Here is a 20555-nt window from a genome sequence, read left to right on the forward strand (position 1 = left end):
CTACCTCATGCCACCCAACAATTTGGATATAACAAAACATTTACATACTGTATAAATTAGGCAATGAGAAAAGGTCATTTTGACTCCTAAGTCGTACCTAGAACACAAGGTTATAAACCTTATAGATGGCACACCTACCCATTTCTAGTTTTAAGTGTATGTTTTAGAGATTGTGTATCAGTGTTCTGTTAACTTATTGCATTTTACTTAAGAGATGAAGCTGGTATATTCTCCAAGGAATATACTGTGCTTTGGGTTTAGTGTTTTGGCTTATATAGAGCTAAGAGGCCAAAGAAAAAAAATCATGTGTTTCAGTCTTTCTAACTGCTTGTAAGTTAATTTTATTTAGTAACACCAAAGAACTAATATTAGTGAAATATTTTTGTACGTGTCTCTTTTTATTTGAAGGTCATCAACATTCCATAATTTTGTCAAAATAGCACTAACCAAAAACCCCAAAAAAAGACCAACCGCTGAAAGACTTCTGACTGTAAGTCATTGAATTTATAGGAGTATTTTCTGTAGTCATGCAGTAATGAGACATATCACTGGAACAATAGTATTTAGATTTTTAATATAAAAATGTTAGTGATCTCTTACAGCAGGGGTCAGCAAACATTCTGTAATGAGCCAAATAGTATATATTTTAGGCTTTGTGGGCTATACAGTCTCTGCTGCATCTCCTCAGTTTTGCCGTGGTAGCACAAAAGCATCCATAGACAGTATACATGAAAGGTATGGCTTTAACACCCAATAAAACTTTATTTACAGAAGGAGGCAGTGCACCAGATTTTGCCCATGGACGGTAGTTTGCCAACCCCTGCCTTGGAGAAAACTCTTAAAAATGTTGCTTTCATCTAAAATTAATTGCTTTAACCACATAGCACAGGGAGATCAGCTCGGTGCTTTGTGTCCACATAGAGGGGTGGGATAGGGAGGGTGGGAGGGAGATGCAAGAGGGAGAAGATATGGGAATATATGTATATGTATAGCAGAATCACTTTGTTGTACAGCAGAATCTAACACACCATTGTAAAACAATTTACTCTAATAAAGATGTTTAAAAAATAAATACATAAAATTAATTGCTTTTCTTGGCTTCTTATGTAAATTTATAGAATGCCCTTATGTGTGCATGTCTTTATAAAATACTTTTATATTAGAAAAAGTTGATGATTATAACAATCTAAGAAAACTTTATTTAAATATTATAAAATTTAATTATGTATCTTACTACATTAACATAATTTTATTGAATTAAATATATGCAAATATAAATGCTTTTTTCTTATTGTGATATGGACTGTACCTCAGTATTCATTTGCATATTATTATAATGACATGCATAAAAAATGTCATTGTTATAGCCAAGGTTGTAATTTGACAACCTAACATGGATTGGTTAACTTTAAATAGAGAAATTATTCATGTTATAAATTTACCTCACAATGGTTCTTTAGCTTTATAATATATAATTATGAATTCTCTGATTAATATTTTTACTAATACATTCTCTAATTTATTTGCATTAGTAGGCTTCCATATGCTTGTCTCTGATAGTTACTGAATGGAAAAGAACAAATAGCAATTTCTATGAGCCATAGATATAAAAGCATACTCATGAAGTTTTGTTTTGTTTTGTTTTTACTTAGCATACATTTGTAGGACAGCCAGGTCTCTCTAGGGCCCTAGCAGTTGAACTGTTGGACAAAGTGAATAATCCAGACAACCATGCACATTACACCGAAGGAGATGATGATGACTTTGAGGTAAGGAATGCTTGCAGTCTAATATTTGAAAACAAATGTTTAATGTGGCCTTAGACTTTGTTTTTAAATTCACTCTTTTAAGTTAGTTGAAATAGATTTAGTAACAAAGATTAATTAGCAGTGTAAACTACACTTGTCCTGCTCATAATTACCAATTGATACTTTTCTTAATCCTAGTTTTGGGAAGGAACTAGGATTACTGTTCTTCTTAGCATTATAACATTTTGTTTTCTTAGTTGGTTTGCTTAAAGTTATTAAGAGGTATCTACAATTAGAATCACATCTGTGCCTTTTTCCTCCCAAAATCCACAAGTGTTTCCTCCCTAGACCTCAGCTTCTGTAGTGAGAGTTTGATCTTTTCCAAGACAATACAGGTTTTAGGAGCATTGCTTTGCACTAGGAGAACAAAAGTTTAGCCAGAGCACATGTACATATTATTTTTTACAAAAGAGACTCCTTAGAAATCCATGTGGTCATTTTTTTTTAGTTTCTCTGTTACACAGATCATTAACAGAATACAAATCATTTTTTAAATTAAGCTGAGGTTCCCATAGAAAAAGCTATATTTTCTAATACTTATTCAAAACTATTATTTCTTATGTAATTACATATAGAGCTATTCATAACTATGCTTGTCTTCTCTGAAAATATGTAGAATTATTTTGAATATATTTAACAACACGACTTGTAAATCAGGAATGAGGGACTTCCTGCCCATTTTCGGATACCTGTTTATGCCTCTCTATATATAGCATAAATGTATTTTTTCACTGGTATCTCTTTCTCTCTTTTATGATTCCTTTTTATTTCTGTCTCTTCATTTCTCTTTATGCCTTTATATCCCTTTATACCTCTTATCTTCAGTTCTGGTAAGACTATAGGACTAAACTTTATGTGTTATTATTTATTGAAGGAAATTTTCTACTTCAGGTACTTAAGTTTCAAATTATATCGTATAAGTATCATGATAACTATTAACATTCATTGGGTAGTCTTCGTGTACCAAGTGTTAGGCTAAATAATTTCCATGTTAACTCATCTAATACTCAAAGTGGTCCTTGGCAATATGTACTATTACTATCCCCATTTTACAAATAAGAAATGAAGGAGAAAGAATAGAAGTAATTTCATTTGCCTGAGATCATATGCCTAGCAACTAGTGGAACCAGGATTTGGATCCAGGCAAACTGACTTTAGAACCTACTCTTAGTTAATATACCATCATTTCTATATATATACTTAATAGAAATTGTCATTAAACAGTCTTTACAAACTAATCATTGTCTAGTATATAACATAGTCTTGTCATGTCGTAAGGTACCCAGTGAATATTTTATTGAATGTTAAGTGACCTTTAATTGAAAATATTAAATAAACCAGCCATACATAGATTTCTTTTTACTTAAACCATCATTTGCAGACTTGTAATAATAAGATTTTAATCTCTTAAAAACTCAAAATTGTTCAAATTGTTTTAGTTTAAATGAAGCATTAGATATTACTTGATTCCTCAATTAGTGTTTCACTGGTTATGTAAATAACGAAACCTCCTCTTTCATTCCCCACACAATTTTGCCAGGCTTCCTAAATCCACTCTTACATTTGGAATTCTCTATTTCTGTTTAATGATATCACCATAATTTTTAGTCCTTGAAATGCAAAACCTTGTTCCAGGCAGCTGGAGACACAATAGTGGATGAGATTGACATGATCCCAATCTTCAAAGAACTTACAGAATGGTCTCAAAGGAAACTTAGAAATACCAACAAATAATTTACAAGTGTGATAACTATTACAAAAAGGGAAAGACAGGGTGCTATGCAGGCATATTTTAGGGACAGGAAAGGACTCACTGTAGAAACAATATGTAAGATGAAAGCCTGAAGGATAAATAGTAATTAAAAGAAAAGACCAGTCAAGTGTTCTGAGCAAAAGGAAGAATAGCATGTTTGAAAGCCCTAGTGATAAGAGAGAGTGTGGTATACTTGAGGAATTAAAGAAAAGTAAGTCTGTTAGAGCAGAAAACAAGGAAGGAATTTGATGGGAGATTAGGTCACAAAGCTAGACATTTCAAATGAAAAAAAATGGGGGCTTTAAGGGCAGTAGAAACCATTAAAGGGTAAGGGAGTGATGTAATCAGATGTGCATTTTTTTTTCTTTAAAGATCTCTGACTTCAGAGTGGTGTTTTCATTCCTAAAGTCCTCTTAAGAGACTGTTGAAGTTATCCAGGATATAGATACTGATGTTTTGTAATAGGATGGTAGGGAAAAGATGGAAAAAGTGAACTCATTAAAGAATTATATGAGAGAGTTGGTGATTGGATGTAGAAATGAGGGAGGGGCATGATAAAAGGGTTACTCCCAGATTTTGACTTGAACAGCTGGGTGGATATAAAAGTGCCACTTTTGAGATAGAAATACTAAAGATCAGATTTGGGAAGAAAGGTGAGTTCAGTTTTGTATGTGGTGATTTTAATGTTGCACCAGATTTCCAAATGGAGAAGTCTTATTAGGAGTTAGATATGTGGTTATAGCTTGGGGAGAAAAGTTTGGACTAGAGATATAAATTTGAGAGTTATTAGATACAGTGGTTGTAGTTGATACCTTAAAGAGTAAATGTGATCATCCAAGGGAAGCATGTAGAATGAGAAGAAGGCCTAGGACAGCTTTGGGGGGAAATTCCTCCCCAAAATTAAAAAGTCTGGTACCCAAAGAGGAATGGCAAAGGATTAATAAAGAACATTAAAAGACAGTAGGAAAGTTTCAACAAGAATACTGCCTAGAAGTTACATTAAAGAAATCTTTGGATTTAGGTGTTGGTGTTTGATTACTTTAAAGGGATAATTTAGGGACTTCCCTGGTGGTCCAGTGATTAAGAATACACCTTCCAATGTGGGAGACGTGGGTTCCATCCCTGGTCGGGGAACTAAGATCCCACATGCCGCAAGGCAACTAAACCCGCATGCCACAACTGCTGAACCTGTGCACTTTAGAGTCCGTGTGCCACAATTAGAGAACCTATGTGCTCTAGAGCCTGGGCGCCACAACTAGGTAGAAGCCTGAGTGCTGCAACGAAAGAATGCACGTGCTGCAATGAAGATCCGGCGTGCCGCAGCTAAGACCCAGTGCAGCCAAATAAATAAATAATTATTTTTAAAAAAGGATAATATAAAAATACTAGAGGTAAAGCTAGGCTGGAGCGGTTTGAAAAATAAATTTATTTATGAAATTCAGTTGTGAAAGAGAGGGATAAGATAGAGCAGTAGTTGGAGGAAAATGATTTGACAGTGGATTTGTCTGTCTTCTGTCTCTCTATTTTTTGGCTATTGATTGATTTTTTTTTTTATATGGGGCAAAAAAGTTTAAACAGGATGCTTATGAAAAGGATCCAATAGTTAGAGATAGAAGAGTCAAGAAGCAAGGTGAACAGGCAAAGTCCTTGAAAAGAAAGGAGAAGGTGAGATCTAGATTATAACGAGGGATTTGATCTTAAACACTTCTTGAAAGGCTTTCTTGGGAAATGTGGCATAGATGGTGCCTTGAAGACCTTGAGTTCACCTCCTCCAGTGGCCACACCAAATTTCAACTATCTATGAGAATGACCTGAAGACTAGCATAAAAGACTTTCCACAACTGAAGATATAAATAAGGAACCACAATGAGATGGGTAGGAGAGATGGAGACATGGTATAGTCAAGACCCACCTCCCTGGGTAGGTGACCCACAAACAGGAGGATAATTACAATTGCAGATGTTCTCCCCAAGGAGCGAAGCATCTGAGCCCTGTGTTGGGCTCCCCAGCTGAAGGGTCCTGCACTGGGAAGATGGGGCCCCAAAACATTTGTCTTTGAAGGCCATCCTGGGCTTGCATACAAGAGAGCCAGAGGGCTGTAGGAAACAGAGACTCTGCTCTTATGAGGCGTGTGCAAAATCTCACATAGTCCAAATCCTAGCACTGAGCCAGTAATTTGAAAGGAACCCACCTGCTGATCTTGCAGAACCTCTTGGAGTGGCAGGAGACAACTGGTAGTCCCCCTAAAGATATAGATGGCGACACCTGTATTTGAGAGTTTCTTCTACCACTAGGACATCAATGCTGACAACCACCATTTTGGAGTCCTCCCACTACCGTATTAGTGCTGGGGGCTTATCTGCCCACCAGTGTGCTGGCACCAACCCTGAGCTTCCCTGATCCCCATAGCTAGCTGCCTTTGAACCTGGCCCTGCCCACCAGGAGACCAGCACCAGCCCTGGGACCCTGCACCAGTAAGGTCCTAGCAACCAACTGGGCCAGAGGCCATGCCTACCCACCAGCACACCCACAGTGGTCAGCCTTGCCACAACAGAAGGACCCACACAGCCCACATAGGGGGCATCCCTAGAGCATATAGCTCTGCTGCCCAGAGGGGTGTGCTGTTGGATCCCATAGGATGTCTGTTACGTAAGGCCGCTCCTCCCAAATTCAGGAAACATAGCTGATCTACCTAATACTTACAAATAAACACAGAGAACTAGGCAAACAGAGGCAGAGGACTATGTTACACAGTCTACTGATAAAGAGTTTAAGGTAGTAATCGTAAAGATTCTCAATGAACGCAGGAGAGGGATGGAAGAACACAGTAAGAATTTTAATAAAGAGTTAGAAAATATAAAGGAGAAACAAACAGAGCTGAAGAATACAATAACTGAAATTAAAAACACACTAGAAAGAAATAATAATAGATTTGGTTATATAGAGGAACAGATCAGTGAACTGGAAGATGGAGTAGTGGAAATCACCTAAGCTGAAGAGGAAAAAGAGAAAAGAATTTTTTAAAAGGGTGGTTTAAGAGACCCCTGAGACAATATGAAGTGTATTAACATTCACATTCTAGGGATCCCAGAAGAAGAAAAGAGGGAAAGGAGCAGAGAACTTATCTGAAGAAATAATAGCTGAAAACTTTCCTAACCTGGAAAAAGAAAGAGAAACCAAGGTTCATACCAAGACCTATTATAATAAAAATGTCAAAAATTGAAGATAGAGGGCTTCCCTTGTGGCGCAGTGGTTGAGAGTCCGCCTGCCGACGCAGGGGACACGGGTTCGTGCCCCGGTCTGGGAAGATCCCACATGCCGCGGAGTGGCTAGGCACGTGAGCCATGGCCGCTGAGCCTGTGCGTCCGTAACCTGTGCTCCGCAACGGGAGAGGCCACAACAGTGAGAGGCCCGCGTACCACAAAAAAAAAAAAAAAAAAAAAGAAGATAGAGAATCTTAAAAACAGCAAGAGAAAAGCAACTAGATATGTACAAGGGAACTTCCATGAGATTCTCAGCTGACTTTTCAGCAGAAACTCTGCAGGTCAGAAGGGAGTGACACATTAAATCCAAAGTGATAAAGGAAGAAACCTACAACAAAGAACACTCTGCTTGGCAAGGCTATCATTCAGTTTTGAAGGAGAGATAAAGAGTTTTACAGACAAGCAAAAACTAAGAGAGTTAACACCACTAAACCAGCTTTCAAAAAATGTTAAAGGGACTTCTCTAAGTGAAAAAGAAAAGACGACTATTAGAAATACCAAAATTACAAATGGAAGAATCTCACTGGCAAAGGCAAACATATAGTAAAGGTAGTAGACCAGTCATTCATAAAGCTAGTATGAAAGTTAAAAAATAAAAGTAGTAGAATCATCTATATCCACAGTAAATAGTTAAGGTATTCACAAAACAAAAAAGATGTAAAACATGATGTCAAAAAAGCATTAAACATGAGGCAGAGGTAGGGGGTAAAAATTCAGGGTTGTTAGAATGTGTTTGAACTTGAGAGATCATCAGGTTAAAGTAATTTTGTGTGTGTGTGTGTGTTGTTGTTGTTGTTATCTGTGAACCTCATGGTAACCCCAAACCAAAAACCTATAATAAATACACCCTAAAGAAAGAGAAAGGAATCCAAACATAACACTAGTAATTAAATCACAAGGTAAGAGAGCAAAAGAAGAAAGGAACAAAAAAGAACTACAAAAACAACCAGAAAACAGTTAACAAGATGGCAACACATACATACCTATCAATAATTACTTTAAGTGTAAATGGACTAAATGCTCCATTCAAAAGACATTGAGGGCTTCCCTGGTGCTGCAGTGGTTAAGAATCCGCCTGCCAATGCAGGGGACATGGGTTCGAGCCCTGGTTAAGGAAGATCCCACATGCCACGGAGCAACTAAGCCTGTGCACCACAGCTACTGAGCCTGCGCTCTAGAGCCTGCAAGCCACAACTACTGAGCACACGTGCCACAACTACTGAAGCCCACACACCTAGAGCCCGTGCTGTGCAACAAGAGAAGCCACTACAATGAGAAGCCTGCGCACTGCAACAAAGAGTAGCCCCCACTCGCCGCAACTAGAGAAAGCCCGCGTGCAGCCAAAAATAAAAATAAATAAAATAAATGTTTTTTAAAGAAATTAAAAAAAAAAGACAGGTTGGATGAATGGACCCAAAAATGAGACCCCTACATATACTGCCTACAAGAGACTCACTTCAGATCTAAAGACACACACAGACTGAGTAACGGGATGGGAAAAGGTATTCCATACAAATGGAAATCTGTAAAAAGCTGTAGCAATGCTTATATTAGACAAAATAAACTTTAAAACAAAGACTGTAGCAAGAGCCAAAGAAGGACATTACACAGTGATCAAGAGATCAGTCCAAGAAAATGCAACAATTGTAAATATATATGCACCCAATAGGAGCACCTCAATATATAAAGCAAATGTTAATAAATATAAAGGGAGAAATTGACAGTAACACAATAATAGTAGGGGAATTTAATACACCACTTATATCAATGGACAGAAGATCCAGAAAGAAGGAAGCACTGGCTTTAAATGACACATTAGATCAGATGAACTTAATAGATAAAATAGAACATTCTATCCAAAAGCAGCAAAGTATATATGCTTTCAACTGCTACCTTCTCCGGGATAGGTCACATGGTAAGCTACAAAACAAGGCTCAATAAATTTAAGATTGAAATCATACCAAGCATTTTTTCTCACCACAATAGTATGAAACCAGAAATCAACTACAAGAAACAAACTACAAAAAACACAAACATGTGGAGGCTAAATAATACACTCTTAACTAACCAATGGGTCACTGAAGAAACCAAAGAGGAAATCAAAAAATAACTGGAGACAAATGAAAATAGAAACACAACCATCCATCCAAAATCTATGGCATTCAGCAAAAGCAGTCTAAAGGGGAAGTTTTTAGAGATAGATGTCTACCGCAGGAAGCAAGAAAAATCTCAAACATCTGACCATACACCTAAAGGAACTAGAAAAAGAAGAACAAACAAAACCAAAAGTTAGTAGAGGGAAAGAAATAATAAAGATCAGAGCAGATATAACTGAAATAGAAACTTAAAAAAAATGGAAAAGAACAATGAAACTAAGAGTTGGTTCTTAGAAAAGATAAATTGATAAACCTTTAGCCAGACTCATCAAGAAGAAAAGAGAGAGGATCCAAATAAAATCATAAATGAAGTTACTACTGACACAACAGATAATCGAGAGAATCATAAGAAAATAATACAAACAATTATACACCAATAAAATGGACAACTTAGAAGAAATGGATAAATTTCTAGAGACGTACAAACTCCCAAGACTGAATCAGGAAGAAATAGAAAATAAGAAGAGATGGATTACCATTAAGGAAATAGGATCAGTAATACAATAAACTTCCAAAAGTCCAGTACCAGTTTCACAGGTGAATTCTACCCAACTTTTAGAGAAGAGTTAATAGCTATCCTTCTCAAACTATTCCAAAAAATTGCAGAGGAAGGAATGCTTGTGAATTATTTCTACAAGACCAGCATCACCCTGATACTAGAATCAGACAAGAACACCACAAAAAAAAAAGAAGAAGAGAAAGTTACAGGCCAATATCACTGATGAACATAGATGTAAAAATCCTCAACAAAATATGAGCAAATCAAATTCAACAATACGCTAAAAGAATGATACAATACAATGTACAGTAATACAGTACAATACTATGATCAAGTGGAATTTATCCCAGAGATACAAGAATGGTTCAGTATCCACAAATAAATCCATGTGAGACACCACATTAACAAATTGAAGAACAAAAATCATGATCATCTCAGTAGATGGCAGAAAAAAGTTTTGACAAAGTTCAACATCCATTTATGTTAAAAACTCTCATCAAAGAGTGTTTAAAGGGAACATACCCAACATAATAAAGGTGCTATATGACAAAACTACAGCCAACATCATGCTCAACAGTGGAAAGCTAAAAGTATCTCCTCTAAGATCAAAAACAAGGCAAGGTTGCTCACTCTTGCCACTTTTATTCAGTATAGTATTGGAAGTCCTAGCCATAGCAGTTAGACAAGAAACATAAGTAAAAGGAGTCCAAATTGGAAAAGAAGAAGTAAAACTGTCACTGTTTGCATATAACGTGATAGTACATATAGAAAATCCTAAAGATGCAGTAAAAAAAGAAAAACAACAACTGTTAGAACTAATAAATGAATTCAGTAAAGTTGCAGGATACAAAATTAATATACAGAAATCTGTTGCATTTCTATACACTAAAAATGAGCTATCAGGGAAATTAAGAAAACAGTCCCATTTACAATTGCATCAGAAAGAACTTACCTGGCAGTCCAGTGGTTAAGGCTCTGTGCTCCCAATGGAGGGGGCATGGGTTTGACCCCTGGTCGGGGAACTAAGATCCCACATGCCACATGGCACAGCCAAAAAAAAAAAAAAAGGAAAAATATACTGTGCTCATGGATTGGAAGAATTAGTATTGTTAAAATGACCATATTGCCCAAGGCAGTCTGCAGATTCAGTGCAATCCCTATCAGAATACCAATGGCATTCTTCACAGAACTGGAACAAACAATTCTACAATTTGTATGGAAACACAAAAGACCCCAAATAGCCAAAGCAACTTGAAGAAGAAAAATGGAGCTGGAGGAAGCAGACTCCCTGATTTCAAACTGTACCACAAAGCTACAGTAATCAAAATAGTGTGGTACTGGCACTACCACAGACACATAGATCAATGAAACAAAATAGAGAGCCCAGAAATAAACCCACATTTATATGGGCAATTAATCTATGACAAAGGAGGCAAGAATATACAGTGGTATACTCCCAATAAATAGTATTGGGAAAACTGGACAGCTACATGCAAAAGTATCAAGCCGGACTACTTTTTCATATCATATACAAAAAATAACTCAAAATGGATTAAACACTTAAACGTAAGACCTGAAACCATAAAACTCCTAGAAAAAGAACATATGTACTATGGCCTTTGACATCAGTCTTAGCAATATTTTTTTGTATATGTCTCCTCAGGCAAGGGAAACAAAAGCAAAAATAAACAAATGGGATACATCAAACTAAAAAGTTTTTTGCACAGCAAAGAAAACTCAACAAAACGAAAATGTCACCTACTGAATGGGAGAAGATATTTGCAAATGATATATCCTGATAAGGGGTTAATATCCAAAATATACCAAGAACTCATACAACTGAATATCAAAGGAAAAACAACCCAAATAAAAAATGGGCAGAGGACATGAATAGACATTTTTTCCAAAGAAGACACACAGATGGCCAGTAGACACATGAAAAATGCTCAACATCACTAATCATAAGGGAAATGCAAATCAAAACCGCAGTGAGCTATCACCTCACACTTGTCAGAATGGCTAGCATTAAGAAGACTGCAAATAACAAGTGTTGACACTGGTGTGGAAAAAAAGGGAATTCTTGTGTTATTGCTGGTGGGATTGTAAATTGGTGCACCCACTATGGAAAACAGTATGGAGGTTCCTCAAAAAATTAAAAACAGAACTGCCATATTATCTAGCAATTTCATTTCTAGGTATTTACCTGGAGAAAACAAAAACACTAATTTGAAAAGATACATGTACCAACATTACTCACAGTAGCCAACATATGGAAGCAACTTAATGGATAAAGAGGATATGGTGTATATATATACAGTGGAATATCACTTAGCCATTAAAAATGAAATCTCATTTTTGACAACAGGGATGGATCTAGAAGCTATTATGCTAATTAAATAAGTCAGACAAAGACAGATACCACATGATCTCATTTATATGTGGAATCTAAAGAATCTAAAAAGCAAAACAAAATAAAATGAAAATAGACTCAGATACAGAGAAGAAACAGGTGTTTGCCAGAAGGGAGGCTTGTGGGTGTGGGCAAAATAGGTGAAGGGTATTAAGAGGTACAGACCTCCAGTAATATAATAATTAAGTCACAGGGTTATTATACACAGCATAAGGAATATGGTCAGTAATATTAATTTTGTATGGGGACAGATGGTTACTACACTTATAGTGGTGATCACCTCTCAAGGTATACAAACGTCAAATAATTCTATAGTACATCAGAAGCTAAAATAATATTGTGCGTTAAATATATTTCAGAGTAACAATAAAAGAAAAATACTTCTTTCTTTGCATTAAAGAGGAAGATAGTTTGAGAGTATAGCTAGAAGTTATCTTCTGTTTGATTTCTGTTTTCTTTGTGAGCTAGGTGGCAATGTCATCTCCTGAAAGTGTGGAGGAGGTGGGTTTGAAAAGTGTGGTGAAGCTATGAAATAGTAATTGAGGAGAATGGATGGGTTAAATGACTAGAGAAGTGTTTGTGGGCAAACTTGAAGGCTCAGATGAGATTAATTTTCAATGTGTAATTTTCCTCCAGCAGTGATTGGTACTTCAGATATTAACCAAAGGTAGTTAGTTTAAGTCTTCCAGGGTTGTCATTTTGGTATACCATTGTACAGAAGGATGGCAGGGGTTGGGGAGGGGAGGCAAATCAAATTTAGGATATATGCAAGGGATTGCTTGAAATTATGGGCCACCAACTCTAAACTGGATAGGAAAAAAAGTGAAGATCAGAGAAATGCATGTGGAGAGTGAGAAAGTAATGGATGGATGGACTTGAGATTTCAGTGTGAGCATTTAAAAATTATTGGAGTAAATGAGAGAGTAAGTTCAAAGGATGAGAAGTTTGGAGTATTATGTGAATTCATATATCAGAGCGGATGACAGAGTCCAGGATATGATTTTAGTAGTGTAGAGTGCATTGAAATATGGTAGAAGGTCTTCAGAGATAAGGTCAGAAAACTTAAATCCAGAGCAATGGTCTTTTGAAGTCCTTTGGTATGATGGTGGGTCTTAAAGTAGAGAAAAAGACATCTGAGCCCCTGTCCGAGTCATCAGTGAATGAGAATGAGTCATCAGAAATTTGGTAGATAGGGGTTGAGCTGAAGGCATTGTTTCAAAAGATCAGGAGCTTATACAAAAGGGTGGAAGTGGTAAGCTTTCTCCCTTAGTTTACTACAATACTCTTACTCAGTCTCCCTCCATATAGTATTTCTTCTCTCCATACCCTCTTACATACTTAATCAGGTTACTCTTAAAGCTGACTCTTGTGACGGCACTCCCTTTCTGTAGAATCTCCAATAAATTCTTTTGCTAAGACATTCAGAGCCTTTCATGATGTGGCTCATCCTCAAGTCTGTCTTTCCAGCTTTGTCATCTCTTCACTTAATGTTCACTGTAGTCAAATAATAACCAACTCCAATTCCCCTAAACACTCCACAATTTCCTTTTTTTCTTGTATCACTTTGTTCATATTCTTTGTGCTGTCTGAAATGCTTTTCCCACCTTGCTGCACATTCAATGCCTACTTGTCCTTCTAGGCCTCACATAAGATTACAGCTTTGTCATGAAGAATTTCTTTACCCTTTCAGGTGAAAGTCATTTCTTCTTCCCCTGGGCATTAATAGTAATCTTAATGAATGCCACTTATCATTTTCTAATCTTATAAGTGTTTGTGTGTCTTATCTTCTTAGAGTATAAGCTCTTTTGAAGGTAACATTTCCATCTGATTTGCTTTGCATCTCTTCAGTATTTTATACAGTATAAACATGGACTAAATGAATACACTTTTAAAGTATCTTAGTGTTCATTTTTAAAAATATTTATCCTACAATTTATTAGTAAGTAGTCATGCTTGTCAATAAATAATAATTTAATTAAAAAGAGAAAGTTTGACCTTCTAACTTTGTCACTGAATTTTTTTAAAGTATATGTATTATGTTTATATTCACAGCCCCATGCAATCATTCGTCATACCATTAGATCTACGAACAGGAATGCCAGAGCTGAACGGACAGCTTCAGAAATAAATTGTATGTGTTTGGTATACATTTTCAATTGGTGGTTTTGGAGGGTTGAGCTGGGTGTTCTTATGGAATTTTTTGGAATAATAAAGTCTCACTAACTGTGGCTACATACTTTAACATAACAGGATACCTCTAAAATAAAGGCTGCTTTTCTGGCTTGTAATGGAATTCTCTTGGTTTTATAATTAAATAGTTTTGATTTTCTAATTATAAAGTCAATATATGTCTATTGCAGAAAATTTGCAAGAGGAAAAAAGTAGAAAATTAACATTGCCCATAATCATATCACCCAACACCAGCCCACAGATAATATTTTGCTGAATTTCCTTCATGTTTTTTCACGTATAGTTTTACATGACTGAATTTATACTATACATAAAATTTTGCTTAACATAGTCAAAAGTATTTTCTATGTATTTGCCTAGGCTTTGTAACCATTATGTTTAATGGTTTTATCCTCTTTTATTGAGTTGATGTATTGTAGCTCCTATTGTTGGACCTTTGGGTTGGTTTCAGTTTTTTAAGTCAAGTTAACAATAAGGTGAATATTTTCTAAAGTGCATATTTAAAGGGGGAAATTGATTTTTATTCGATAAATCATTGACAAAAATTTTATATTAACAATATTTGTCATTTTAGCCACATTAATTTGGAAGAACAGATTTGCAAAGAATTTTTAGGTATAAGTATATTGACTTAAACGCATAATTGTTTCAAAAGAGATTTAAAGTAGTTTACATTAAAATAAGCCATAAATAAAAATTATAAACCACAATGGAGGAAGATAATTTATTATATATTTAGGCTAATTAGAATTATTGCAGATGAGCATTTTGTTTTTTTGAAACCAGACATTTCTAGCTTTCTGGATACAGCTTTGGAAATCTAGGTCATTGGAGAGTTAGAATGTCCTTCCCATATCAGTTGTTTTAGTCAGATCTTTTCAAAGTTACACCAATAATTCGAGATTTTCTGTGTTTGTTAGTCCCAGATTGCTGATATGTTCTTATGCTATCTTCTTATATAATCCCCAGTGAACTCTCTGGGCTTCCAGTACCAGACAGAAAAGTAGCAAAGTTATATTCCATTAAAAGCTATTGTGTTTATTTTATGCAGCTGTATAGTATTCAATTAATGTAGTCTAAGTGTATCTTTTCTTGTATAGCTTTTGTCTTCTGTGTCATATTTAGTAAGATCTTCCTGATTTTAAGGTTATAAAAGGATTTTCCTGTTGTTTCTTCTTGTATTTTTACAGTCTCATGTTTTTAATATTTAAATGTTTGATATAAGATATTAACTTATTTGGTAGAAGGTATGAAATATGAATTCAACTTCAGTTTCATTCTAAATATCTACCCATTTGCCTCAATGCTATTTATTAAAAACTTGATATTTTTGCTAATAGATTTGATATGCCATCTTTATTATGTACTAAATTGCCACATATATTTTAGGGCTTTTTCTGGAAATTCTATTCTGTTACATTAATATACCTAGTCCTGTGCTGGTCTCATACTTCTGATTATTATCTTTATAATACCTGTTAAAGTGTGATAGAAATAATCCTCCTCCTACTGTCCCTCACCCTCTCCACACAAACACACACACAAACACCATGTTGCTGTCTTTTTCTGTTATGATATTTGGCTATTATATTTTCCCTACATAAATGTAAGAATCAGCATACCAAGTTAAAAAAAAAATCAGTGTTTTTACTGAGATCTCATAAATTTGTACACTAACTTATAAGTGTCTGGAGTACTGATACCTTCATGGAGTGAATCCTATGTGCTTCATGTACCAGACAGAAGACAGTAGAATTGAAGTTCATTTTATTGGTCGATTTATCTTTGAATTCTCCCAAGTCTTCTTTTGTGTCCATCAGGATTGTTTTATAGTTTTGTTTTTGTTTGTTTGATAGATTTCATGCATACCTAGTTAGTTCTATTCTTAGTTTGTTGTTTCAGTTTTTTACATTGATCTGATAACTTACATATAGTAAAATGCTTAAGTCTACTGCACAATGAATTTTTAAATTTGTATACACTCATGAAACTACCACCCAGATCAAGATATAAAACATTATCAGAATCTCTGAAGGCTTCCTCATGCTCCTTCACAATCAATACCCTTCCATCTTCCTGTATCCCCCTGCCCTCCCACTGCCCAGGCTAATCACTATTCTGATCTCTGTCACTGTAGATTGGTTTTTACCTGATTTTGATCTTAAGATAAATAGGATAAACCAATATGCACCTTTTTTGCCTGATTTCTTTTGCTCAACATTATGTCTGTGAGAGTCATTCGTGTTGTGTGTAGCAATAATAGTTTATTGTTTTCATTGTAATGTAGTATTTCATTGTATGATTATACCACAATTTATCCATTCTTTACTTGACAGGCATTTGATTTGTTTCCAGTTTGGGGCTATTAGGATTATTATAATCATCCTTACTATGTGTTTTTAGTTGATATAACTAATTATGATGATCCTGGCCTGATCTAAGACCACCAGGGACAAATGTATAGTGCAACAAAGTCAGGTTTATTGACTCCTTGCAATGAGGGAGAACACATACCAGAGGAACCATGGAACATCTCATTAAACAGGAAAAGAAGAGTTAGAGCGTTTTTGGAAAAAGTGGAGTTCAAGTGAAATTTAGGTGAAAACTTAAAGCAAAGTAGGGATGTGTATGAAAGAGTCTATACTGTAAAAATAGACTCAGAAGCCTGTTTCCTTGGAAACTTGGAATGTTGTATTCAGTAACCCCTTTATTTGAAGCTCTGTATGTATGTTGGAAACTGAGGCTGCTTCTCTCTCACTGACTTAAGTCTTCCAAGCAAGAATGGAATGGTTCATTTTAATGAATATGATTTCATACAGCAAAGTTTCTGACAGTCTGTGATTTTAGAGAATGATGTTTCTCAGTAAGATAGCATTGGCAATTCAGAGGGGGGGTCATCATGTGATACTTTACATATGCAGCATATCCTTGGGAGAAACATTGTTTCTTCTTGACTTTGCATTTGGATTTGTGTCTGTCCTCCCAGTCTGATGAATAGCAAGGCAGATTACTTTCTTATTCTGATCCAGATATGGGTGTGTTACCTAAATTCCCTATTTTTTTTAAAAAAAAGTTTTCATCTGAAAAGTCACCTTTTGGTTGAGTCCAGTTGATGCCGAAAGCTCGGCCTCTGTGCACTGGTGCCAAATCGAATCTCGGAGACAGAGTTTGGGGTAAAGTAGAGAAGAATAGCTTTATTGCTTTGCCAGGCAAAGGGCGACAGAGAGGGCTCCTGCCCCTAAAAAGTATGTGTTCCAACCTGGGAGGATTTGATGAGGAATTTTATAACAACCGTTCAAGGGTGGCGTTGCTGATAAAATTAGAGTATGTGAAGGGCCTCCACTCTTCTAATCTGGCCTCAGGTAATCTTGATGAGTATCTCTGGTTCTTTAATGTAGCCTCAGGTGGTCTTTCTCTGGTATGAAGAATGCTGACCTCTTAAAAGAGCTTAAAGGCATTGTTATGTGTATCCCTTGAGGTGGAACCAGGACCCTGCCCCAAGGCTGCACTATTGTCCCCTGGCTGCGCCTCCCTTGTCTTTGCATCCCTTCCGGGATTAGCAACAGTTCGATTCTGCCCTTTGGAATTCAAGGAAGGTCATGGAGGCTGGAGTCAAGAGAAGGGACAGAAAGGCTTCCATGCCCAGGAGCCCCATAGGGTCCTGTTCGGTTTCACAGTTACCTAGGAAGCCAACTAATTACAAAGAATTGGCACCAAAGGGATATGAGAGGTATCAACAAAGAAAATGACTACCCAGCTGTCAGTTTAAGTGTATGATTTTAGCTGACTCACAAGTAAATTTTAGCCAGGTATTTGGACTCATACCAAGGACTCACTAAGGTTACACAGAGCAGTATTAAGAATAAATACTCTACAGGTATCATGATTAGGAGGTAACAAGTCTGTCAACAATCCAAAAGTTTCAACTGGCAAAGGAAGAAAAAATGTAGCTCAAGAGCTATAGTATGCACATTAAAGTATGATAATCAGTGTCTTCGGTCATATTTTTCCATGGGTCTTGGGCAAATGATTCATTTCATGTCGTCATCAGCTAGATTCAGTAGACTGTGTAGAAACTGATTTTTGCAGTCATCTATTTCTGAAGATTTTTTTTCATCTCCAGTTTGAGATGTCCTACTAAGACAATCTTGCACTGATTTAAATTGGCCCATGTCTCTATAATTAAGAGACAGGAATACAAGGATCATCACCCTGTTTTACTGTCGTGTTAGTTGTTAACAGTACCTGGCAAGATTCTATTTATTGAGGTTAGAGAGACGTTTTCCAGAAGGCAGTTTCTGAGTTCTAAATGAAAAGTTTATTCAGAGGAAACACTTCTTGGACATGTTTGAGTATAAAACTGTGTGTACTGTACAAGTCTCAGCTGTATTAGTCTGTAATAATGTAGAAACTGGAGTTGGGGGCAGTATTCCCAGATGTATAAGACGCTCAGTTTTGGGTTCATTGGGAGAGAGTTAATGGGCTCCTAGGGAATTGACCTCATTTTCTTTCAAGCCAAACAAATAAAGAAGCAAAACCTACTTTAGGCTAAGGAGATCTAAGAATTTCTGAAAGTTTACCCAACTTAAGTTTGAAAATTCCATTTGTCCCTTTTTATTTCATGTGAAGACGGCAATGATAAAGGTGATAGAGATTTTGAGATGTATTGTCTCACAAATCTCCTTAGTAACAGTTCTAGAGAAGTGAGTGTTTACTAGGTAAGTAATTAGAGCTCTCCCAGGTGGGAAACACAAACTCAAGCAGCATTTTTTGGCCATTGTTAAAGTTGAGCCTTTTTAAACAACCTTTGATCCATCCTAGAAATAGATATACAATAACCAAAAGTATTTGTTGTCAGGAAAACTATTTATGAAAAATTATCTGAAGTATAGCATACCCATATGTTCTTCTACATTGGTATTTTTTAAGCTGCAGGTTGCAACACAAACCATGACATCAATTCAGATTCTTTTTTAAAGGCACAAAATAGCAAGTATTTAAGTGCATCAGTTGGATTCTTAATAGGTACTATACCTTGAAACTTTTGTGGATTTTTTTTGTTTGTTGCTTTGTTAGTAATTTGACTGTGATGTGCCTAGGTGCATTTTTCTTGTTGTTTGTTCTATTTAGTGTTTATTGAGTTTCTTAGATCAATGAATTGATATTTTTCATCAAATTGGGGACACTGTTTCTTAGTTTTTCTGTCCCAGATTCCCTCTTCTCCTTCTGGGACTCCAGTTACATGTTAGACCACTTGATGTTGTTTCATAGGTCACTGAGGCTCTGTTCTCCCTGACCCCCATAAACACACATAAGATGTTTTTGTTCTCTATACTTAAGTTTAGTTTCTGTTGCCCTAATTTTAAGTTCATTGACCTTATTTTTTGTAGTGTTCAGTCTGCTATTTAAGCCCATCAGTGAATTTTATTTCAGATATTGTATTTTCTGGATCTAGACTTTCATTGAGATAGATAGATAAGATAGATAGGAAGAAAAATGGATCGATGGATGGATGGATGGATGGTTACATACATATATAATATACATACATGTATAGTTTCTATCTCTCTACTGATAATTTCCATCTCTTTACTTATTGTGTCCATCTTTTCTCTTAAATCCTTGAATATATTTATAATAGATGTTTTAAAGTCCTTGTGTGCTAATTTCAACATATGTGTCATCTCTGAGTCTATATCTATTTTTTTAAACTGGTTATGATTTTTATTTTTTTTCTACTTCTTTATTCATTTTTTATTGTATCTTGGATGTTGTGATACAACATTGAGTGTCTGGATTTTGATCTCTTTATTTTAGAGTGGTTAAAGCATAAATTAACTGGTAGGTCATTGCAGTCCTTTCAAGGCCTATGTCAGGTTTTACTACAATATTCAGCTAAGTCTTTCCTCTGGGTGGAAACTCATTTCTTTCCTGGTACTGTGTGATCACTAGAACTTGTATTTAGCTTACAGCACTGTGTTAGCTGTTTTTCTGACATACCTTGCATAGTCTTGCTTCGCTTGTGGGCAATTTAGTATGCAACCAAAGACTTCTCTAAGGAGACATAGTTTTCTCATTTCTGGCCCTCTGCCCTTCAAATTCCCACTGCCTAAGCAGCCCCAAACTATAGTCTTTCTTTCCTGCACCCAGTGAAACTCTCTCTTTGGGTTCTACTTTCTTGGAAAGTACCCCCACGCAGAAATCAGGGGTGAGTGGGGGTCTTAACACCATCTTTCAAGGATTACAACCCTGTGATATCTGTTAACCCATTGCCTCAAAATAATTGCTTCATATAGCTTGTATGCACACATGTATTTGTGTTACATGTTGTAGTTGTTTATAGCAAAAGGGTAAGTCTAATTCCTGTTACTTATTATACCTATAATTATTATGCCTATAATAAGTAACATCTTTTAGAGATAAATGAGGATGTATAATAGAAGACCTCCCCATCTTTGTATTTTTATAAGCCAAAG

At 35.9% G+C, this 20555-nt stretch overlaps 1 protein-coding gene across 5 annotated transcripts in view; it reads left to right on the plus strand.

Annotated features, from left to right (window-relative positions):
• Window positions 1–20555, plus strand: part of MAP4K5 (mitogen-activated protein kinase kinase kinase kinase 5) — a 136656-nt gene that overhangs the window by 72593 nt on the left and 43508 nt on the right. For all 5 annotated transcript variants that reach the window (XM_067736255.1, XM_067736261.1, XM_067736249.1 and 2 more), the window contains 3 exons: window positions 409–490; window positions 1653–1769; window positions 13942–14020. In XM_067736255.1, the coding sequence (XP_067592356.1) occupies window positions 409–490; window positions 1653–1769; window positions 13942–14020 (278 nt within the window). The remainder of the gene's footprint in view (window positions 1–408; window positions 491–1652; window positions 1770–13941; window positions 14021–20555) is intronic.

The sequence above is a fragment of the Pseudorca crassidens genome, chromosome 1, assembly GCF_039906515.1.
Source record: "Pseudorca crassidens isolate mPseCra1 chromosome 1, mPseCra1.hap1, whole genome shotgun sequence".
Lineage (NCBI taxonomy): Eukaryota > Metazoa > Chordata > Mammalia > Artiodactyla > Delphinidae > Pseudorca > Pseudorca crassidens.